At 45.9% G+C, this 24,644-nt stretch overlaps 1 protein-coding gene and 1 long non-coding RNA gene across 4 annotated transcripts in view; both read left to right on the forward strand.

The window, feature by feature from the left end:
* B4GALT4 (beta-1,4-galactosyltransferase 4) overlaps window positions 1-24,644 on the forward strand; it is a 63,191-nt gene that overhangs the window by 28,639 nt on the left and 9,908 nt on the right. For 2 of the 3 annotated variants that reach the window (XM_019548752.1, XM_019548753.1), the window contains exons 3-5: window positions 3,370-3,862; window positions 5,989-6,221; window positions 12,856-13,043. In XM_019548752.1, the coding sequence (XP_019404297.1) occupies window positions 3,586-3,862; window positions 5,989-6,221; window positions 12,856-13,043 (698 nt within the window). In that variant the 5' untranslated portion in view covers window positions 3,370-3,585. The remainder of the gene's footprint in view (window positions 1-3,369; window positions 3,863-5,988; window positions 6,222-12,855; window positions 13,044-24,644) is intronic. The other variant, XM_019548754.1, reaches the window with a different exon arrangement.
* Window positions 14,965-17,635, forward strand: LOC109319252. Its single transcript, XR_002103435.1, has 2 exons — window positions 14,965-15,976; window positions 16,781-17,635. It is a non-coding gene; the product is annotated as an uncharacterized LOC109319252 (long non-coding RNA).

The raw sequence follows: 24,644 nt of genomic DNA on the forward strand, positions 1-24,644 counted from the left end.
ATGGGTCCCAGGACAGAGCCTTGAGGGACCCCACTGGTCACAGGGCACCATGATGAGTGACTGCCATCAATCACAACCCTCTGGGTCCGACCCTCTGGGTTCTTATAGAGCATGCTATCATTTAATTAGGACAAAAGCATTGCAGAGAAAACACGCTTAAAATCAGTACACACTCCACACACATACTAAATTCTTCTGGTAGTGTCCGTAATCTGTGGGGTATGTGACACACATTTGTCCATTTTCTAATCCAGAACCCATGTGTCACAGTCTTCTATGAGCTCTTCACTGAGTAAGAGTAACAACCTCGTCTCGTGTTAGTTTGGACACTCAGTAGAGATAATGGCAGATTATGCAAATTCCACCAAAGAGGTGAAGCTTCTTTAGACTTGTTTGCTTGCCTGGGGATTTGCATTAATTACCCTTCCGAATGACCTGAATTTCTGCAGGGAACTCTTCTTGTAGCTGTGTACAGATAAGAGTGATATAATGAGCTGGAGTATTCTAGGGGCCTGTGTGGTCTGACACATCTCAAATGTTTCCATGTGTCCAAGTTCTTACATATTTTCGCATGGGGCCAAACTTAAGCCAGTTAAGCAAGGTGATTGTGGAAGTGCTGAGTTATTTTCATGCCTTTATCTGTCAAATTCAAATGGCCAGGGTGGCTGAGATACAGAGATGAAAGAGGGATGCAGCACATAGTCTTTACGTCCTCTCTCCACTGCGCAGGCTGCTTGACTAATATGAGGAGGACATGGGAGCAAATTGTTAGAGTCTAGCCGCCATGACACCTCACCTCCTCTCCTACTTAATCCTCTAGGGAGACATCCACTTGGGGAGACCCATTCTCAGAAATTGAAGGATGCCGTTCCTCAAATGAACAGCTGCCAGGCAAAACTGACTCCCAGCCAGCCTGCAACCAAGGCTGGGGTGCGTGGGGAAGTATTCACCAATGTGTAGGAAGGAGAAGCAGGGAATCAGTAGGTGATGGGGGAAGACGGTCCATGCACTGGTAGCTGAGGATGGCTTGTTGTTCAAATGCTGGCAGCACTTGATTGTCACCCAGGAGAGAGAGCTCTGGCAGGAACGGCTTCAGCCCTAGCCCTTCCTGTCTTCCTTGTGCTCTGAGCACTGTGTGGGCCCCAGGCCACTGGCAGGGAGCTGTAGGCAGGGGGTGGCAGGGGTGGCTGAGCCACTAAGTGGCACTGCCCAGCTGCAAAGCTGTGGCTTCCCCTTGCCTCCACGGGCAGGGCCTGGGGCTGCAGACCTCTCCTGTGCCATAGGGGTCAGACGGGACCTTCCAGCCACAACAGCAAGACCCCAGCTCTGCGGTGGGTCTGCCTGGCCCCTTCCCACAGCAGCAGGTCCTGGGCAAGGCAATGGGTTCCCTGCATCTCCCACCACATTTGTGCTACCACGGCCTAGACCTGGAAGGCTCCTCCATGCTTCTGGGCCAAGCCTTCCCCAGCTCACCCCGGGGGAAAGCAGGGTCAGTTCCCAGTGGGATGGCCTCTGCCAGGCATGCAATGTCCTGCCCCCTCCTGTCCGTGGTACTGGGGCTGCGTGGGGCCTGAGGCAGCCATGAGTGGGGCTGAGCATGCAATGGGCTTGTTTTGAGGAGGTGCTGCAGCAGCTAGAGCAGGTGGCGCTGGGTCTGAGGAGTTGCTGCCAGTCCTTTGCATGGTGAGCATGGCCCCAAGGCGTTCCAGAGGGGCGTTGGTGCAGCAGGAATCCCAGGCGGCGTGTTAGGGCTGAGCTGTGTGCTATTGCTTTAAGTTCTCCTTGTTTGCTCCCCAGTTCATGTTTGTACCTCCTCCCAAGTTCTGTTTGCTGTCGGATCAGTCCTTTGGGCCCTGCATTACTCTGTCCCTTCCCCACTGCCACCTGCTTTCTTTCTGTCCTGTACCTGCTGCCTAGAGCCTGCCCTTGTCCTTCCTGCTAAAGCTGTCCCCTCTTCCTCCTCATCACAGTAGTGGGTGTAGATTTGGGGGAGTTAGTCATTCTACGTAGTGGCTGCTGGGTAGGGCCTACACCTTATTCCCAGCGAATGCCCAGAGCCCCATTTCCCTCTAAACTGGGGGAAGCTTGGAGTGGGTAAAACAGGCCATCATGCCATCCCTAAGTTTGTCCACACTCCTCCCCCAAAAGCATGTGGACTGCCTTACACAGGGAGGGGCAAGAGGAAACAGGCAAACTGAACCATGCTTCTCCCATCATTGGCTGCTCCAATGGGTTTCCCATTCATTTGGGAAACCAATTCAGAATAGCATTCCTTGTCAGTGTTTGCTGGCCGCTTCCATCACTCCTCTCTACTTGTATAACACCTGCCCAGCCGCTCCCTGCATGCTCTCTTCTAGCAGGGTTTCCTGGTTTCTTGCAGCTCTTGCAATCAATAACACCTTCCTGGCATGTCTTGATTATTAGACCACTGTCGGATTTGTATCTCTTCACTTTAAATTGCTTTCATTGCTCTGTTATACTCTGGTGAAGAAATGACCATCTTCCCTGTGTGATGATGTGCCTGCGGGAGGTATGCGTCATCTCAATGTGAAACCAAGAAGGTAGTCAGGGGAAGAGATAAGGGATTGGATCCTTGGGAGAAATGTCATTTGAAACCAACACCCCCACTAAAGAAAACAGAAAATTTATCTCTCTTCAGTTAGTTCTTCAACATTGTGAAAGCTTGTGAAAGGGAAGGGGCAGATATGCCTCACTAGGGTGTAGTATTTGCCAGCTGATGAAGAATGAGGGATTTCTGATGCCAGGTGTGCATTATGTGCTTCATTCCTGGGGTAAGCCAATGTTCCTCATGAAAGGAAAGAGATTTTAGTTCCTGGGGAATAATTCCACATGTCCCTCACTTTCACAGGATCCTAGAGTGGGGAGGGACCTTAAGGACCATCTTATGCAGCCTCTTGTGCGAGTGCAAGATGCACTGTTCCTAAACCAGCCAGAATTTGTGCCAGATTCAGTTTTTTGTGAGTCTCACTTCACTCATGGCAACCAGAACTTCCTGCTTTGCAGCCATTGTAGTCCATTACGTGCTGCACATAAATTGTGAGAGGAAGTGTTTGCTTCAGTTGATAATGTGAATAGAACATAGCAGGCAAAAAGTAGGAGGGGAAACAGAAGCACAAAATGGGGAAGTGATTTGTCAAACATTGCACAACCCATCTTTGTCAGGATAATGAACAACCACAGGTCTCTCATTTTCCTGCCTAGCACTTGTTGCTGCTTCTTCCCTGCTTTGGCGAACTGCTGTCCTTGGGCATCAGTATGTCACAAGCTCATTTTGTGGGATTAGAGGGGGCTATAAAGCAGCTTTTCTGGGGCAATATCAACTAACCTTTTCACCCTCTTTTGGACCAGGGTGAGTCCTGTGATGTCTGCCTTCCATCAATCGCTGAACCAGAATTCCATGAATTGCAAAGCAACAAGAGGCTTGGCAGCCTGCGCTATATCCCAGCTTCCTACTTTACTGTGACATCCCTCCTGGGTCCATTATTTTCTCCCCACTGAAGTGTGCAGTAGGAGGACTGCATCAGGAACAGTGCTGAGGAAGCAGCTTGCAAAGCAAGGAGGGCCATGGGCTTCAGCTTTGGTGTCCTTCACCTCTCCTACAAGTTCAGGTTGCTCCTGGTCTTAGCCTTGTGTGTGATGGTGGTGGGATGGGCCAGCTCCAACTACATCATGGTTGCTCTGCAGGAAACTCCAAAAGCTAAAGGTTTGTTGGACAATTTGGTGCTGGAGAGAGAGGAGGAAGAGGAAGAGGAGAATCAGAACAAGCAGATGATTTCCACTATGAAAGTCCCCACAGTGAAGTCAACAGTGGGCCAGTGCCCTGCACGCTCTCCATACCTGCGTAAGTGTCTGAGGTTCCCTTTTTTTAACAACTTACATCTGCACTCAGAGTACTGGCCTGGTTCCCTTCTGGGCTTTTCTCAGCCAGGCACTTTTCATGTGAACCAAATACAGTGTGAAGGACTAGACCCGCACTTAGATGCCAGTTTGTCTTAGAAATACCTGGTGAGATGGGCAGGGCAATTTGGTAATGCATGAGGAAAAGTCATGGGGTCCCCACCATACCCAATGTAAGTTATTTGGCTAGATGACAGAATCTACCTTTGGCAGCTCATTTTAGCATAGGCTGTTCTGTTCAATACCTAGAGTTAATCCTTTTGCTATCTTCCTGCATTCACTCTGAAAGATGGGCACAACCTAGCCTACCGGGAGACATGCAGGCTGCTTGCGTTTGTTTGGGAGACTAGTTTGGATCATGGGTGTTCTGGCTAGGGTGTTCTGTTAGGCAGTGCAAAGCAAGGAGGTAGAAAGTGCATCTGAAAAAGCAGCAGTAACTTGACATATGGGTGCTGGGGTTTACCCAGGGCACCTCTAGACAATGTTCCCTGTAAGGAGTAGCAGTCTGTGAGTGCATTGCTTTGGTGTGGCGTGGGACACTTACTGAAGGTAAGCTCCTCGCTCCTCACCGGGGGCTTGGGGGCTAGAAGCCTGGGGGCTAGGGCCTGGCACTGGCTCCGCCAGCCCTGGGACACCGCTTCGCTCCCCCACTTCACCTTGGGGAGCGAGGAGACACGTGGTGTTAGGGGCAGGGAGTGGAGCTCTTCTCTGCAGCCGGTGGAGCCCACAGAGTAGTTCCTGGGAGCCGGTGGAGCCTCACTTGGGGCAGGCAGCGGCTCCTGCCTGAGGTGAGGCAAGACAGGGATGGAGTCTGGGGCTGGGGGCTAGTGCAGGCTCCACTGGCTCCGGAGAACTGCTCCACTCTCCAGCCCTGACCCCACGTGCCTCCTTGCCCCCTGAGGCAAAGCGGGAGAATGGAGCAGTTCCCTGGAGCCGGTGGAGCCTGCACCAGGCTCCCGCCCCTGCCTCTGCCTCCCCCTCTGCCTCGCCTAGGAGAGAAGCTTACCTTCTATAAATGTCCCACACTGCAGCCCTGCTCCTATCTCGGCAGGTGCATGGCCTAAAAAAGTTTGTGCATGGCGTGCACACACGCACCACACGCACCTTAGAAGGAACCTTGCCTCTAGATATCTATTGACACATACCTGGGCCCTGAACACTGCTCTTTATCAGTTAATGTTTAACCTGCTGTCCTTGAGTATGGCCCATCCCGTATTACTTCTGAGAACTTGTGATCTTCAGTGACCAAGATGGGGAAAACGAACCTCTATCTCTATATGACTGGCTTGCTACTAGTTTCACCACTTCCTTTTTTCTCCATTTCTTTTCCTCTCTTTCATGCTGAATCCCACTTTCTGTGATGAGATGTGCCTTCTCTTCACCTTACAAACATGCCCTTTCCAGCACGACAACAGGCTTCAAAACTAAATCCATGTTCACATGTTTATGATTAGTGCTCATTTGGAAACTGACTTTTTTTTCTGGGAAAAAAAGGAGTTGAAACAATGCTCCTTTGTTTTCCTGGAATCCTTTTTTTAATTGGTATTTTGCAGCAACACTGGTTCCTGGTGTCTGTATTCTCCTTCAAGTGAGCTTTCACTGTTTGCTCAGACTGGATGAGAGGCAACAGCAGATACTGGAAAAGTTTTGTTTGCTAACAGAGTTGTAGCAAGCCCAGGTCCATTTCCTGATCAAAAATCATGGCCTTCAACCTGCAATGTCTGTCCTTTCATGTCCATGTTTAAAACTATGAATTTCCTCAACCCCCATCTCCCATATTTCCCTCCACATTTTATTCCTTCCTCTCCTTGTTGTTTAAGACATCACTGTACCTTTCTGATGTAACAGGGCTCCTCTTGGTCTTCACTTGGTTTTTAATCTGGTACTGAGTAAATGTAAAGCATCTCCAGACACACCTCTGCCAGGGCTTGTGGGTTCCCTTTGCAGCACATGCCATTCCACTCGAAGCAGAAATCCAGGTTTAGGGTTGAGCCTGGACTGCTCCTACGAGGGCATTGGCTAGCTCGAGAACAGAAATGACTGAGAACTTTTCCTGTGCTTCTCCTGCAGGAGGGCCTAGCAAGCTCACTTTCAAAGCGTCTCTCACATTAGAAGAGGTGGAGGAGGAAAACCCTCAGGTCATGAAGGGTCGGTATCACCCTGCAGAGTGCTCAGCATTGCAACGAGTAGCCATCCTGATCCCACACCGCAATCGAGAAAAGCACCTGCTATACCTGCTGGAGCACCTCCACCCATTCCTGCAGAGACAACAGCTGGACTATGGCATCTATGTCATTCACCAGGTGAGGCAGCTGCTCTGGGAAAGGCAGTGGAGAGTAGCTCACTGCTGTGCATCCCACCTTTGCTGTCATGCAGAGTCCTCCATGGGCCCTCCCTGCTGATTGCCTTGTTAATGGGCTGTGGCTTCCATTTTACTCAAATGGCTTTAAATCCATCTGGATTCAAGAAGCGCTTTAAAAGTGCCACAACTTTGCTAACACCAGATCAGATCCAACTGTGCTGGAAGTGTTGGAAGCCCAAGGCTAGTCCTGTTCAGGACAGATCTGTTCCTTTGGAGATTAAAAGAGGGGGTTGGCATCCAACAGTCCTCCACTTTCTACCTTTTGCTCATGCTGAAGGATTTGAACAGACACAAGCAAAGCTGAGAAGTTTTCTTTTAGAAAATGTCCTGAGCATAGCCAGTATCATCATATGTTCATGTAGGCAGCACCCACCAGCCAGCCTGAAGAAATAGTTACATGTGTATTAGTTTGTTGGAGGTGTCTTCATGATCATAACGCTTGATGCTGCCACAATGCACTTACCCTGTACCTTGACTTTATGCAACAAGGCTGCAGTGTTTTCTTCCCCCAAATTTGGAGGTATTCAGATCCAGGATCTTGCCTCATATCAGTCTATACCACCCTTTTGCTTGCAGGTTGCCCCCCTCAATAAACTGTGAACATGAGGTGAGTTGTCTTGCTGAGAACAAATTAAGAAAAAAGTGGCCTTTGCACAGATCCTTTTTTGTAATAAGGGGACTATGGTAAGGCATAAGGGAACATTTAGTCACAGCAGTATGTTTGGGACCTGCCTTGTCACACTCACTGAGCCTGCTAAATCAGTTGTTATTATTAATTTTGGAGAAAACATTTAACACTTGCCAAGTCCCTGACAGCCCCAACACTCCTGCTGTGGTCAGGAGAGCCTGAAGCAGCAACAATGAAGGGAGGGGGAACTAGCAGTGTTTTCTCTTATACATCACTGTCAGGAGCCTTTTTTCCCCTGTACCCTCTGCTTTATTGCACCTCCATTCATACGTCTGCTCTGCTTTCAGTCATTAGGGTGATAAATGAAGGCAAGCCTCTCACTTGCTTCTGTTTAAATAACCTCATAGTTTTGTCATAAACCAGTGAGAGGCAGGAAATACTGAGCGAAGGCTTATGCTGTAGCTGTATATCATGCCAAACAGGTGCAGAAGTGTTGGGCAGGATCTGCTTTCACGAGGTGGGGGGAGGGGGGGAGGAGAAAGACGGGGGAGGAATTTCCTGCTTTTTTGTGTTGAGTCATAGTTTTACAAGTGTTCTGAAAATGAGAAAGAGTGGGACTCTTGGGGCCCTTGTTTTATTGCTTTAGGATATACTGAAGAAAGCCTGGAAGCTCAATCTAATCTGTCAATATTGCCAAGTCTCATCCTTACTGTTTTGTTGGATGTCTCCTTTGCAAAGCCCAAAGACATAAAACCATAGGCCTCCCACAGCCCTGTATTATTAGGGTTCAGTCAAGTGTGAAAGATAGCCTAACTAAAGATGCCTGGGGTTTTTTTGCTTGCTTTTGTTATTTGTGAGCTCCTTCCCTAAAGAAACAGGGTGAACCAGATCTGGATATGAAACATTGAAACCTGCATGAATCTCCATTTCAGGGAAGGGAGCAAGGGTCCTGTTCACACCACATCTGTTGATTATGAAAAGGGCAGTAGCCCTAGTGTGTCCTTCTGTAGGCTCCTTTTAACTTGATTTAAAAAAATATTGTTTTTATAATTAAAAAAATAAGTTTTGTGATGTTGAAAGCTGGGAGTAGGGAATCTTCTGTATCTGCAGAGTAGGAGCTCGGTGATCTGTATTCTCCTTTTTGGTGTCACCAGTGTTGCCAAGGAATGGATAGGTAGTTTAATATTGTCATCTTTTCTTTCTGGATTCCCCATCCAAAACATCTACTAATAAAAGTCAATTTGCTCTTTGAGCTTGCACAATGAGTGCTGCCTGGGGGCAGTTAGAGGCTGCTGTAATAGTGGTGTGGCTAGCTCTGTGTAAGAGGTGGTCTGGGATGCCTTGTTTAGGGACACGGAACAATAAGCAATGGTCTCAAGTTGCAGTAAGGAAAGTTTAGGTTCAATATTAGGAAGATCTTTCTCACTAGGGGGGTAGTAAAGCACTGGAACAGGTCACCCAGAGAGGTTGTGGACTCTCCATCCTTGCAGGTTTTTAAGACCTGGCTAGACAAAGCCTTGGCTGGGATGATCTATTTGGGGCTGGTCCTACTTTAAGCAGGCGGTTGGACTAGATGGCCTCCTGAAGTCCCCTTATGAGGTCTCTTCCAATCCTAATTTTCAGTGAACAGCTTTTAACAGATACTGCAAATTCTTTGTTACTGCTAACTAGGGGGACTTTGACCCAAGATAAAAGGGAGGGGTTTCACATCCCTTTGCCAGTCCCCTGCATCATCCTATCACTCCGCAAATGACCTGGTTTCAGAACACCCAAAATGGTAGACTAGCTTTTGCGTGCCATACATGGCCTAAATATGACAATACTTTGGACCCTGATACCACACAGATACCATGTGAACTGTGCCTCTGAACTTCTGCCTGGTCTCCTCACATATGTAGTCATCACCAAACACATGCAGTTCTCTCTCTCTCTCTCTCTCTCTCACCAGACCCTGGTTGCAGTCCCCAGGTCTTAAGCATGAGTACCTCAGCTCATCTGATTGGGCTCTGATCCTTTATGTAAAAATAACAAAACACCATATACACATGCTTGCGTTTTTCAAAAAAGGTTTTTGTTTACCCAGCACACATGCCTTTCTTTCCCTGAGGCTTACCATTTCCTAGATCTGGGCAGAGCCAGCTTTTTTAAATTCCTTTTTCTCTGAGCAGCTTATGGCAAGTGATCAACCCCTCAACCCCCTGGGTGATGCTTTAACTCTTTGGTAGCCTTTTGATCTCTACATTTCTAGCTCTCACAAACAACAGTGTTACTTAAGCTTGGAGGCAGGAGCCTAGAAGCTAATGGCTTCTAAGTGTATGCATGAAGCTACTTTTCTGTTCACACATAGTGACAGGAAATGTGCACTGTTTGGAAGGAAACAAACAATAAAATGTAGATGTTAATACTTTGAAGTGAACCTTGTTATTGTTTCAGGCGTGTACTTGGTAGCCATGTTGGTCTGAGACAGAAAGACATACAAAAAACTAGAATTCTTGGTTCCAAAAGGATACCTTTTATTAGACCAACTGGAAAATGGCAAGAAAATTATCCTTTTCTGCAAGCTTTCGGGATCAAAGTCCCTTCATCAGGCTCTGGGGAAAAGTGTAGATGGTACAAGATGGTAAGAAGTCCCCATAGGTAGGAAATAAATTTCATTTTTGCTCAGAGGGAGCTGAAGATGGAAGGCTGTCTGTCCTTCTGGGTCCAGGAGAGTGTCGTTGTGAGCTGTACTGAGTAACTCTTTGATGTGTTGGTCAGGTAGAATTCCTTCCCTGTCAGATGGCAGGCAGGGAGGTAAAAAAACTTCCTTGTTCTGCAATGATCTTCAGCTCCCTCTGTGGAAAAATGAAGTTTATTCGTACCTGTGGGGACTTTTTACCATCTACGCTTTTCCCTTTGCTCCTGAAAGCTTGCAGAAAGGGACAGTTTTCTTGCTGTTTGCCAGTTGGTCTAATAGAAGGTATCATTTTGGAAGCAAGAATTATGGTTTTTTGTATGTCTTCTTGTCATTGTTGTGAGCTTATGAAACAACTAGCTGCCTGCAACCCTAAGCTCTCCAGCCACAACTAAAATTTCATATAGAAATGTATGTTTTTGAGAATTTTAACTAGAAACGGATGTTTTTGGATCCCCTGGAAAGCTCGTCTGAGGGGGAGGGGTGTTCCGGAGAGCTGGCTGTACTTTAAAGAAACCTAATTGAGAGTGCAGAAACAGACCATCCCAATGTGTAGGAAGACTAGCAAGTATGGCAGAAGACCAGCTTGGCTTAGCGGGAAACTCTTCAATAAACTAAGTCACAAAAAGGAAGCTTATAAGAAGTAGAAACTTGGAAAAGCAACTAGGGAAGAATAAAAAAGTGTTGCTCGTGCATACAGGGATGAAGTCAGGAAGGCCAAAGTGCAGCTGGAGTTGCAGCTAGCAAGGGGTGCGAAGGGTAAAAAGAAGGGTTTCTACAAGCATGTCAATAACGAGGAAGATCAGGAAAGTGTGGGTACTTTACTGAATGGGGGAGGCAACTTAGTGACAGATGATGCAGAACATACTTAAGTACTCAATGCCTTTTTCACCTCAGTCTTCATAGGCAAGGCCAGCTCCCAGACTACTGCACCGGGCAGCACAGTTTGGAGAGGAGGTGAGCAGGCCTCAGTGGTAAAAGAACAGGTTTGGGACTACTTAGAAAAGCTGGACATATATACAGGTCCATTGGGCCAGACGGGATGCATCTGAGGGTGCTGAGGTAGTTGGCTGATGAGATTGCAGAGCTATTGGCCTTCATCTTTGAAAACTCATGGTGATCTGGAGAGGTCTTGGATGGTTGGAAAAGGTCAAACATAGTGCCCATATTTTAAAAAGGGAAAAAGGAGGATCCAGGGAACTGCAGACCAGTCAGCTTCACCTCAGTTCTTGGAAAATCATGGAGCAGATCTTCAAGGAATCCATTTTTAAGCACTTGGAAGAAAAGAAGGTGATTAAGGACAGTCAGCATGGATTCACCAATGGCAAGTCATGCCTGATCAACCTGATTGCTTTCTTTGATGAGATGACTGGCTCTGTGGATGTGGGGAGACTGGTGGATGTGGTGTACCTTGACTTTAGCAAGGCTTTTGATATGGTCTCCCACAACATTCTTGCAGGAAAGTTAAGGAAGTATGGGCTGGATGAATAGACTGCAAGGTGGATAGAAAACTGGCTGGGTCATCAGGCTCAGAGAGTAGTAGTCAATGGCACAATGTCTAGTTGGAAGCTGGTCTCAAGTGGAGTGCCCCAGGAGTTCTGGGGCTGGTTTTATTTAATATCTTCAAAGTGACCTGGAAGATGGGATGGAGTACACCCTTAGCAAGTTTGCAGATGACACCAAGCTAGGGGAAGTAGTAGTTATGCTGGAGGGTAGGACTAGGATTCAGAGAGACCTAGAGAAATTGGAGGATTGGTCCAAAAGAAATCTCATGAGGTTCAACAAGGACAAGTGCAAATTCCTGCACTTACGACAGAACAATCCCATGCACTAGTACAGGCTGAGGGCTGACTGGCTGGGCAGTAGCTCTGCAGAAAAGGACCTGGTGATTACAGTGGACAATTAACTGAATATGAACCAACAATGTGCCCTTGTTGCCAAGAAAGCTAACGGTACACTGGGCTGCATTGGTAGGAGTGCTGCCAGTAGATCAAGGGAAGTGATTATTGCTCTCTATTCAGCAGTGGTGAGGACACATCTGGAGTACTGTGTTCAGTTCCCCCTCCCCACTAGAGAAAGGATGTGGACAAATTGGAGAGAGTCCAGCAGAGGGCAATGAAAATGGCGAGGGGGCTGGGGTACATGACTTCTGAGAAGAAGCTGAGGGAACTGGTCTTATTTAGTCTAGTAAAGAGAAGATTGAGAGGGGATTTAATTGCATCCTTCAGCTACCTGGAGTGGGGGTTCCAAAGAGCTGGAGTGTGCTCAGTGGTGGCAGATGACAGAACAAGGAGCAATGGTCTCAAGTTGCAGCAAGGGAAGTTTAGGTTAGATATGAGGAAAAACTTTCTCACTAGGAGGGTAGTAAAACACTGGAACAGGTTACACAGAAAGATGGTGGAAGCTCCATCCTTGGAGGTTTTTAAGACCCAGCTAGACAGAGCCTTGGCTGGAATGATCTAGTTGAGGTTTGTGCTGCTTTGAGCAGGGGGTTGGACTAGATGGCCTCCTGAGGTCCCTTCCAACCCTTATTTTCTGTGTTTTCTATGATATAAAAGGCACCAAACTATGAGAAAGATTAAATTCTTAAAATCAGAAAAAAAGTGAAATAAATGCCCAAACTAGAAGTCACTGTCTCATAATGTTAGCACAGTGCAGTGTGTGTAGACTGCAAATCAACTAATAGGTTGTTCATCAGGAGACCTGTATTTATTCCCAGCTTTGCCACATAGTGTATGCTCTTAGGTAAGGCACCTAAATTCTCTTGAATTCAGCTCCTCCACACGACAATAATACCTGTCCAGTCTTGCCAAGCACTCTGAAATCTCTGGATGGAAAGCACCGGTATGGTAGTGATATAACTGTTTGTTATGTTTCTGTAATGTGTGCTAACACAGCTATAAGCAACCTTTCCATTGTTTATCTTGTGCATCAATGGCTCTTTCATTACTTGGCCTGATCGGAAATTATTGGGCAAGGTCCATAATAGGAGTGGAATCTTATTGCTCAACATAGCTGCTTCTCTTAGTTAGATAACCCAACTGTGCGTGATCATTCATAATAGGGAGGGGATGAAGAAATGCTCCACATTATTGGCCTCTTCTGGTTCCCAAATCTTGTCTTAAGGTATAGCTCTGTGTGTGACATGAGAACTTGGTACTGTACTGTAAAGCTATAATAGATATTTTTAAACTATAATGAGGACAGAACCCAGGTAGCTATGCTAGTTTACTGACTTAGTGAATGCCTTGTTTTCCTCTCTTTTTTTTGCAGGCTGGCAATACCAAATTTAACCGAGCTAAACTTCTGAATGTAGGCTACCTAGAGGCTCTGAAAGAGGAAAACTGGGACTGCTTCATTTTCCATGATGTGGATCTGGTGCCAGAGAATGACTTTAACATGTACACATGTGGCAAGCAACCAAAGCACCTTGTCGTGGGCAGAAACAGCACTGGGTACAGGTAGGAACCAAAGAGCTGGCTAGGAAGTGCCAGATTATTAGTAACATTCTTCTTTGTGAGGGATCCTTACATTGGACCTTTCCTGCCACTTGAAGGTAGATTACCAATGATGGTACTTTTGCCTTTTACAGTTTCTCCCCTCTGGAAATTTTAACTGACATTAGTAAATGTAGACTTATGGATCACTTGGGAGGTAGGGCGCTGTTATCCTTGTTTCTCAGATAGGAAAAATGGAGACTCTGAGGAATAAAGTAGCAAATAGGCACAGTGGCAAAACCATATATATGTTGCAGGCTTCCCAGTCCTGAATTAACAGAGTCTTGCTCCATAATATTTCACTGACAACAGATCAGACCTTTCTCTGCACATAAGATTGCTGTCACTGTAGGTAAGAGGATTTGTTCCTGGTTATTCATTTACACAGAAACTAATGCAACAGGACCTTGATGTCGGTTGAGGCTTCAAGGTGTTACTGTAATACAAGGAAAAATGCTAGGGGTATGAACCAGAAATCAAGGGCTACTCATCTCAGTTAAAGAGCTCCTTAAATTGGCTAGAGCTATTCAAGTAGGACTGGCTTTTCCTTCCAAGACTTCCCTGTGGCATAACAGTTCAAATGTTAAAGAATAAAGGTGCTTCTTAGAAGCTGACTTGCAAAGTGCTTTAAAATAAAACTATCTTATGCATTTTTTAAAGAGAAAAGGGCAGGTCCTTACACAAAACAGTTTCTTCCCGTGGAGGTGGTTTAATTCTTCAAAATTGCAGCAGATGAAAATCAGGTCTGTGACAGTGTCACAGGGGGAGACAAGCGGAGGCCATGAAGCACCCTCCTATGGCAGGACCCGAGGCAGGGCTGACCTGCCCAAAGAAAGAAATTAAAAGCCCTAAAAAGAGGGCACATTTACCATTTTTAGGAGAAAGTGAGCCACTCCGAGAAGAGTCGCCGGTGCAGTTCATCAGCCACTTTTATTGCTGATTTAAAAGCCAGTGGTGGGGAAATGGAAGTGGGGGCAGCAATGCTGGAGCCAGAAGGCGAAGCTGCTCCCCAGGCTGCACATTGGCAGTCTTCACAGCTCAGCAAAGGGCCAGACAGGAACCCACAGGAGGGGTCCCGGATCCATTAAAAGAAGTACCAGCCTGGCTCAGCAGGGCAGCTGGGCCAAGAAGGATGGCGTTGAGGGATCCCAAGGACCACAGATGCCAGATCTGTGAGTGGGGCAGGCTGAGGCCCGTATCCCGCCTATTCCTTTCTTCCTTTTTTTTTCTTTTATTTGTTATTTTGGAGGGTGCATAGAGCCCAGACTGGGGAAGGAAACCACATGTGACCCTGGATCAAGAGGCAGAGCTGAGGCAACACAACGGACCACAGTGGACCACAACGTCTCAGAGGAAGAGTAGATGCAGCGACGAGGATGGTTATGCACCCCGCAGTCATCCAGGGTAAAGGAGCTTTGAGGGATGGACAAGGAGAAAAGACAGTAGGTGAGAACATCAAGGGGGACAGGCTGGCAATCCATCATCCAACTGTCCAGAGGGCTGGTGTATCGCTGGGGTGGAAGTGGAGCCCCAAGAATGCCTGTAAGCACCTGGTCTGCAAGAATCCTCGAGGAGAAGCCCCACCACTGAAGAAAAGAAGATCAAGTCGTAACGGTCGAGTGTAGGGGTCCCCCTCGGTGGTGAATGCGACCCAATGCACAGGTCTCAGGGGCACACCCTGTGGCCAGAACTGGGTATGTGCTCTAAGGTCGCTAGAGAGTACCTGCATGAGACCAGATGGGTGCAGACAGATTCCTGGGAGCACAAGGATGGAGAGTGCATAACCTTTCTGGGTAACCCATTCCAGTGTTTTACCACCCTCCTAGTGAGAGTTTTTCCTAATATCTAACCTAAACTTCCCTTGCTGCAACTTGAGATCACTGCTCCTTGTTCTGTCATCTGCCACCACTGAGAACACTCCAGCTCCATCCTCTTTGGAACCAGCCTTCAGTGGTGGGTCTAGCCTTCAACCCACTGACCAACAAAGTGGAAGCAGTCACTCCAGGTATGTAACAGAAAGATTCCAGACTAGGAACAATGAAGTGAATCTCAAGGCATTCTAGTGATCCTGTATGCTTTAGTTACTGCATCTGTTTTGACCAGTGAATTTTACAGATGAAACTTTTCTCTTATTTGAGGTGCTTTTGCAATTACTATTCAAGAGTTTATAGCTGTTAGTTTTCAGTCAGATGAGTGAACCTTTGGTTTGGAAACTGGTCTGTCAAGAGGTGGACTGGGTCCAGATCTTGCTTTGGTCATGCGTCTTCTGTGATCTGGGGCGAGTCGTTGCCTTCATTTGCCCATCTTTGAAATGGCAGCTACCTCTAAGGAAATTTGTGAACATATGTGAAAGATCCCACTTATATGCTCTCAAAAAACGTAGCACTCTAGACAGGCTGGAGGGAAAACTCCTGACTCCTTCAAAAGTCACCCTGAACCTAGTGGTTAACAAGCACACCAAATTCTGTAGCCAGCAGCACACAAGAGAATGGTGGGGCCACTGTCACATCCAGGCACTTTTGACTCCCTGGCCTAAACAACTAGTCACCCAACAGCTGGGGTTGCCTTCTCTGCAAGTCTGGAGCCCTAATGAGATGCCTCAGCCACTCTGCCCCTGTGGCACTCAGACAGCATGGAACCACATCTTGAAACCCCAGCAGGGTTGATTCAGGCTTCTGTTCTGCTGAGGTTGGCAAATAAGGCAGTTTATCATGTCCTCATCTTCAAGGCAAGACCTCCAAAACCTCAGTTGTCTGTTTGTCACAGGTGCCTAAGTACCTATGGAAAGCTTTTTGGAAGAGGAGGGGTTTGCCCCAGTGGCCTGAGACCAGCTTTCTCCTTATCCCCTACTGCTGTGCAGTGTGCAGACTGCTCAGCTGTTGTTCACCCCTGGAGAGGTAGCTATGTCCTAGGAGTGCTGTAGTTGTACAGTTAATAATTCAGAAATGGGAAGTTTTTTTTCACCCAGCAAACTTGCAATATTGCATCCCAGCAAACAAGGATGGAAATACTTCCTGGCCAAGACAGCCCACCTGCTTTGGCCCAGAACACAGTGGTTCTGCATTGTACATGGCCTGGGGGTGTTTTTCCCAGTCTAGAGATAAAAATCCAAATGAGACTACTGTTCCTTCCCCAGGGAGAGAACTGCCATCCCCGTCAGAAGTTGCCCGAACCATGCAACTTCGTCATTAGGAGAAGTATGTCATGTCATACTGTTTGTTAATGGGCCGTTCACAGACAGAATGAGCCTTGCAATTTGCTTTTCTGGTTCTAACAAGCTGTTGGAAGCTTTACAGCCCTTGGGGTCACTGGTCAGGTGATCCAAGAAAGATTCACTGATAAAGAGCAGGTAAGGAGGAACTGTGTATTAGCCTCTATGCTGTGCACAGCAAACATTTGCTGTTCTTAGGGGCCTGAGTTGAGGCAGGGAACCTGGGACTGTGCCAGGGGAGCTTGTTTGCTTCAAAGGAGCAAGCAACATAGAGTTTTCCCCATTAAAAGGCAAGGGCTACAAGCCCCTGCGTGCTGTTCCAGCAAACATGGATTATGCTGAGCAGTGAGCATCATTATTAGTGACAAGACTCTGTCAAGGAGTCCAGAGACTTAGTCTGGAGACAGAGAGCAAAGCCTGATAGGGAGGTGGGCGTTGTGTCCAGCTTCAGGGCCTAATTATATTTTTTACTTATTTGGCACTGATCTAGCTCCAGTAGTCTGAAATGAACCCCATGCTTGACTCTACCTGACATGGAAGGGCATGTTTTATCAAGCTCACACCTGGGCAAGCACAGTCCACCATCCTGTTTGGAATCCCCTGCAGTGCATATACTAGAATGGAGAGATTTACATTTTCAAATGTGCTTGGCCCTAAACAGAAACCCCACATACCTTCCCCTCCTGGTTTCCCAGTGGACCAGCCCAAATCAGCCAAGCTCAAGGAAGGAGCAAGAAAATGTTGGGGAATGGGTGTGCACCCATATATCTTTGTTAGTGGTGATGCGCTGTTCAATGATAGCCACAATTCAGAAACATGAAATAGCTCCTGCCTCTTTTAGTCAGTTGGATTTGCCTCTGTCACAAGAACTGATGTAGTGGACACCTGCTTCCACCTCTTTCACTTTTTATGTCTTGTTCATATCTACAGATCAATGTGTAACTTCCAGCCACTAGCACCTTCCTTTTGAATTTGGCTTTTAGAGGTCAAGGATAGCCTTATTGTAACCCACACCATGGAGGTTCACAGCAGCCTAACGGGATAGGTAACTAAACAGAAAACATAAGAAAGTAACCAAGTATGTCACCTCCTACTTTAAATAGGCATCATTTCCAGGTTGCAGGAACTATAGGAGGTTGTAATTGAATTTCCCTTTTGAGTCAGGCTCAATTATACTAATTTACTGTGTGTAAGTTCAGCTACTGTATGTGTCCCCTCTGGATGTGTTCTGTAGCATCTCTAGCTGTGTGAGGATAAACTTTAACCTCCCCACACTAGTTTGCACTCTGCGCTTTGAAAGTTTCCTGTAAAGTGTAATATTAATACCATGTTTACTCAGATATAAGATGACTCTAATAATTAGATTCTATATATGGAAAATCTGTAAATTTGTTACAATTTTCCAAGCGTTTAGTTTGATTATCAGAGAGTTGTCTTGAATTCAACCCCCTGCCACTGCTACAGCAAGGCAAGTAGTGGCAGTGGGGAGGGGTCAGGTGTTCCCTGTAGGAGTGAATTTAGTCGGGCTTCTGGCTTCCCTGACTAGAAAAACAGACAGAAACCAGAAGTGCTGATACTGCTTATTTCAGTTATATGTTTTGAGATAAAAAAATCCTGCATGTCTTATTACCCTGTGCACAGAGGTCCAATTAAGTAAACATGTTTTAGTTCTCCAAGGTCGTATTTTTTTTTCTTTGTCTGTCTTAAGTATAAAAATGCTTGAAAACTAATAGAAGGGGAAGATTCCTTTGAAACAGACAAGTGGGCGATTCCCCTTGCTTTATGAAATCCTCCCTGTGATCACAGTACAGCCCTAAATAAAGAAAAGCTGGCTCTGTCAGTTCTGATTCAACCACAACGCAAAGTTTGATTTCTTCCACACCCCTTTGCTTTCTGCACTTCCTACCCCCCAACTTTTCCCTCTGCACCCTTCCTGCCCCTCTTTACTGTCAGACATTGCTTAGGCTCTGCTCTGTCCTGAGCACAAGGTTGAAATGAGCTGCATATGACAGTAATAGAGGGTGGTGTGGGGGGGAAGGACAGAAACTGCAGAGGGCAAGCAGGTGAGAGTGGAAGACTACTGTAGGTCTGATGGGCCCCGACACTGAGTACTACAGGTTTCAGCACAGGTACTCCATAAACACAGTTTTAAGTGCTGTTTTACACCTACTCATACATAGTACAAACCATGCTTTTTTATTAAAGGAACATTTTTTGAGTTCCAAGCCAAATCAGCCAAATTATTTCCAAATCCACGAGTCATTCAAGAACCATATGTGGCCCTACTACCAGCAAATGTCCTCCACCCCTGCCTGGGGCTTCAGCTGCTTCCAAAGCATTTGGCAGCCATCCTGTGTGCAGGCCTCAGCCCGGAAGCTTGGGGTTGGGATGTCCCCAGGTTTTGCTTGCCCTCAGCCATATGGTTACAGGAGCAAGAACAAGCCATGCATATTAATTTAGAGTGAAAAGGCTCATGACTTATCATGTAGATTATTGGACTGCACCCCAGCAGAGTCAACAGTGTTTCAAGCCATGGTAACCCCACAGCCCAGCTCTGCTCACTATGTGTGTGTGCTCCCTGCCCCACCAAAAGGATCCATGTGCTATTTAGCCCCTGCTCATGAGTGGAACCAGGTGTTCTTGCAATGAGTTTTGAGATGCTTCAAAACTGTATATGCTGATGAGGCCCAGGGCTGCCTGGTCTATTTCCACTCCATAGTGGGGGGTGCCACACTAATCACATGCAACAGGCTGAGAGAGGGGGTGACAGAGTCTTTCAGCTACACAGAAGTTTGGTGATATTTGCCAGACATTTAAGGCTGATACAGAAACAGGAATCATTGGAAATGAGAAAGGAAAGTACTGCTCAGCTGTGGGAGTGAAGAGGAAGTCAAAATATATTTGATGTAGTGGTTTGGCATGCCTTGAAAAAGAATTGGCACTGAAGGGCACTATATTTAATTTAGTTGGGTTGCCTTAACCTAGCCTTGTGTTGGGTTCCTATCAGCATATAAAAAAATGTGGCATTTTTGGTGCCAAGGGGAACGTGTTGATGCTGGCTCTAGCCCTCCTGATGCTGGCCTGATGCTGCGGTGCTTCTGGGCCAGGTATCAGTTCCCTGTGGGTACATCTGTACCTGCCTTTTTTTTAAGGGCCACAGAAAAAAGGTTCCCAGTACATTGCTTCTTGGCTTTTTGGTAAAGGCCAAACAGAGGCTTGATCTACACTGGAGGGCTGAGATCACTAGAGCAGTGGGAGCAGAGGGTGCCAGTGGATCACTACTTTGGACTGGATAATATTGTGACAGAGGATGGGCATCAGTGGTGGATGATTTGGCAACAGGTGATGGTTGGGAAACAGTAGGTGACAATGGAAGACTGTAAAGGCAGAACTGGTGGTGGAAGAATGAACAACAGCAGATGGTTTGGAGGAACATGGCAGGCAGAGCATGGATAAGGGCAACTGGCAGATTAGATGTTGCTGAGAAGAAGATGAAGAAGTGGATAGACAGATGGCAGTGTGTGGAAAACTGGAGGTGTGAGAGAAAGGGAAAAGGCAAGATAAGCAACAGAACAGAGATGGTTGTTGATTAAGATGGTTTTGGCAGAGGAATAAACAGGGTAACAGGTCAGAGAAAAGCTGATATGGAAGACATTTTGTTAGGAGTTTTAAAAGTGAGGCTTGAAAAGTTGAACAGCTTAATCACGTTCACAAATAAGTGTGGGGGAAATGCACGTTTTACATGACTGAAAGTTACAATTGTTTTTGGGATTCATATAAAGAATACACTAAGCGCTGTGTTAAAATTTTACAAGTTTTAATCCAATGAGGCAGCCTAGGAGAGAGTAGTAGTGTTGTGTATGTTTTCAGATCTGATAGTGGCAGAAGATGTAAAAAAAAATGTGTTTGTAAGGGAAAATGGAAAAAATGCAATGGGTTGACAAAATTTGGGATCAATATGGAGTGCAGACAGGGTACTGGAGGGGAAGGGTAATTTTAAGGGGAAATATATTTCAGGCAACCAGTGAGGTGCAGCCAACATGAGAAGGACATATGGCTGTAAATTGTGCAGAGACATATGTTTTAAATATGGGAAGTGATGGCAAGGCCCCTTGGAAGAGTAATCTGTGTGATGTGTTCAGGACTTGTCCAATGTCATTCACAGAGTATGAACCCAGACAAGCGAGATTAGAGGGGTGAAAGAGGAAAGAAAGACATAGCAAGGAGAGAGGGGAAAGCAGGAGGGAAAGGAAGGAAAGATAAGGGTAGAACAGAGTCCCAGAGACCCCACAGGAGGAGGAAATGGTGGAGGAGGAAGGAAAGAAAGCAGAAAGTGGTGGTGAAGAAGTGGAAGTGTGATTGAGTCTGAGCAGAGTGAAGAAGGGATGGGAGGAGAATGAGAGAAATGAGGGAAAAAAGGAAGGGGTGAGTGAGGAAGAGCAGAGAGGAGAAATGGTGGTGGAAAGGGGCAGCCATGTTGCATTGGGGAAAAGAAACAAGAAAGTAACAAAGAAACTTAAGACAAGCCTAGAAAGAAGGAAAAAGGAACTAAGTTTCTTGCTTGTGGTCACCTTAGCGCCTAGCCCAGAGTGGGCAGAGGAGATTTTTAAACACCAAGAAAGTAAAGTGGTGGAAGGTTTTTTAGATACAGCACAAGTACAGAAGTTTTTATTTGCAACAGGGATGAGGACAGAAGAAGAGACAACTTTGCCCTTTATAAGTAGTGATGATGATGTATAGATGTAAGATAATTTTGATAAGTATTTTATTGGTGGTGATGGTGGTGGCATCTTAAAATGTGAGAAATGTTTTAAAAAGAAGGTGGGCACGTGTGGAACCGTTTTTAAACCAGATAAATACAGAGATTTTATGTTTGCAGGAATGTGGAATTCCAGGTGGCAAAGAGTACCTAAGATTTGAAAGCAGGCTGAAGTAGGGCCCGTCCTTTTGGTCAGGGAATAATGAGAACATAGTGGCAGGTGTAGTGACTTTAATAAGAAACCTGGAATTGAGGTGGCAGGAGTGGAGGAGGTAGTATGTGAGAGGTTGCTGCACCTTACATTAAAGGTAAAAGAAACAGTGGTGGAGTTTTTTAATGTCTGTGTCCCAGCAGAGAGGGAGGCACACAGTGAATTTTGTAAAAGATTAGCAGTTAATGTGTTGGGAGGGAGGCTGCAGATCATAACAGGTGATATTAATTATATCTTAGAGGAAGGTGGCTGGAAGGGAAGCTTGGAAAATGCTGGAATAGAAAGCACATTGAGGCATTTAAAACAGATTTTAAAAGCAAACCTTTTAATGGACGTGTGGAGTGGGGAGAAGATTTTATGAGACTGGCTCCCTTCCCCAGATCTAATCTAGAATTGGTTTTGTTTTTATATATCAAAGGGTGTGGAAGTATTTGACCAGTGGTTTTTACTGATCATTTTATGCTTAACATGATTTTACAAATTGGTAATTGTCAGACAAGGGAGGCAGGGGTATGGCAGTTAAATGTATGTTTACTACAAGAGGAGAAATGCTGCCAAAGGTTTTAGGAGAGGTGCGAAAGTTGGAGGACACTGAAAAATTGTTTTAAATTAGTACAGGAATGGTGGACAGTAACAAAAGGAATAAATCATTTTATTTGAGAGAAGGGCAAAGGCAAGCAAGGAAGAGATGGGAAGGATTTGGACTCTTTTCTTGGCAGGAGGTGGCTAGTGGTGTCCTGCAGGGTTTGGTTCTTGGCCCTGTGCTATTCAACATCTTTATCAATGATTTAGATGAGGCTATGGAAAACACACTGGCCAAGTTTGCAGATGATACTAAGTTATTGGGAAAGCAGTCATGCTAGGGGATAGGATGCGGATCCAAGCGGACCTGGACAAGCTGGAAAGGTGGGAGGAGCAAAACCAGATGCAGTTCAGTGAGGATAAATGCAGAGTGCTTCATCTGGGGAGAGGTAACCAATGACATGAATATAGGTTAGGAGGAGATGTCCTGGCCAGCATGATGGATGAAAGGGACCTCAGGGTTATGGCTGATCACAGGATGACCATGCAACGCTGTAGTCAACAGAGCTAATAACATACTGGGAGGCATTAGCTGATGTGTCATGAGCAGGGCTAAGGAAGTGATACTTCCTCTCTGCTTGGCACTGGTGAGACCCCAGGTCGAGTACTGTGTCCAGTTTTGGAGACTGCACTTCAGAAAAGATGTGGAGAATCTTGAAGGGGTCCAGAGAAAGGACCTGGAGGACAACCCTTATGAGGAACGACTAAGGGACCTGGGACTGTTCAGCCCGGGGAAGAGAAGACTGCGGGTGGCCATTTATAAGTATGTAAGGAATGAATATTGGGAGCTGGGAGAAACACTGTTCACTAGGGTGCCTCAGGAAAAGACAAGGAGCAATGCCTATAAACTGTTAGAGGATGGTTTCAGGTTGGATGCAAGAAAGAACTTCTTTACAGTAAGGGTGACCAGAATCTGGAATAGACTTCCCAGGGAGGTGGTGCAGTCCCCAACCTTGGAGGTCCTCAGGAGGAGACTGGACAGACACCTTGCTGGGATCATTGGATCTCAGCAGTATCCCTGTCCAGAGCAGGGGCAGGGGTTGGACTTGAACTTTTGAGATCTCTTCCAGCCCTATGATATAAAAAGCTGCAATGGGAAATGCAGCAGATATTGATGGAAGTGGAAGGAGTAGAGGAGGTGAAGGGGGAATTGGAGGACATAGAGACAGATGGAGGAATGGTTCTTAAATAAAGAATGGGAGAAAATATTTTTAGGACAAGTCCCATGGACAGGGAAGCATGAGGGCTGGTCCCCATACTTCTCTGCCCAAGTGAAATCAGAGAGAAGGAAAATGACAGTAGTTATAGAGGAGGGAGGTGAATAAAAGGAGGAGAAGGGAGAGATGTTAGAAGTGGTGCAGTGGTTCTGTTGTGTACCAAAAAATTATATTATACCAAAGAAATTATACCAAAAGAAGAGTGGGAAAGAGGAGAGAGGAACGAATTTCTGGGGAATATAGAGAGGAAGGTGGGAAAGGAGGAGGCAAGTGAAATGGAAAGGGAAGTGCCTAAAGACCTTCAAGAGCGGGGAGGCCCCCAGGAAAGATGGGCTCCTGGCAGAATTTTATATGAAATTTTGGAATTTAATTGGAACATATCATAGAATCATATCTGGAAGATCAGTTTAGAGAAATTTTAAACAGTGGGTTTCGTGGAGAAAGATATTATGTCAGGAGTTATCATTTTACTATGTAAAAAAGGGATAAGGCGCTTTTAAGAATTAGTGCCCAATTAGACTTTTAAATGCTAATTATAAGTTATTAGAAAAAGTTAGTAGTTTTAAGAATATGAGGAGTATTGCCTGATGTCATACATGAAGATCAGGCATGTGCAGTCCTAGGGCATCAAGTTGCAGATATATTAAAGCCTTGTGAGAGAGCTTACAATTTTGTAAAGAAAGGGGATTGGACTTGGTGCTCAAACTTGGATCTAGAAAAGGCATATGATAGAGTGAATCGTGATTTTTTTATTTAAGAATTTAAGCATGATGGGGTTTTTGGGAAAGCTAATCAGGTGGATTAGAGGTTTATATGAATGAGTGGAAAGTAGTATTTTTATCAACGAGCATATTAAGCAAGACTGAAGATTTTTATCAGGGCTACGTTAGGGCTGTCCACTGTCTTATTTACATGTACAATGGAACTGTTGGCACAGCGCATAAGGAAAGATTCAGTGCTCAGTGGCGTACGTGTACTGGGAGGGGATGGGTGACAGCTGCACGGCCTACTTTACACAGATGACATTCATGTGGCTGTGAAAAAGAAGCTTTCATTGGAAAGAAATGGCACAGAGGGAGGTGTGGGAAAGTGGCTGAGGCAAAACTCGATAAGGAAAAATGCACAATTATGACGTTTGGGAAGATGGGGGAGACAGATACTCAGAGTGAAGGTGGAGGATTCAAATATTAAAATCCTTGGAGTTTTAATGGATAAAGAAGTATCTGGGAAAGGTGTGGGCAGGATTGCAACAAGTGTGATTATGGTCTGAGGTCACTCACAGTGACAGCAGTAAAAGTACAAGCAGGACAAATGCAGAGAAAACTGTACCTTTTTCAGGAAGAGGGAGTGCCTCACACAAGTAGAGTTGTATAAAGAAAGGAAAGTTGTGGGGTGGACCCTCCCAGACATGGTGCTTTTTGTATATGCTAATTACATCAAGGTGGTATGATAGGTGGTAGAGGAGAATTCAGTAGCGGTGTGTTCTACCCATTATTTTGTGAATTATTAATTAATATTATTATTAATTAATATTATTAAGATGATGAGGTGTATTCAAAGGCCCAGCAATAAACCCATGGGCATT

This window comes from Crocodylus porosus, unplaced genomic scaffold (genome assembly GCF_001723895.1).
Source record: "Crocodylus porosus isolate Cpor-Errol unplaced genomic scaffold, CroPor_comp1, whole genome shotgun sequence".
Classification (NCBI taxonomy): Eukaryota; Metazoa; Chordata; order Crocodylia; family Crocodylidae; genus Crocodylus; species Crocodylus porosus.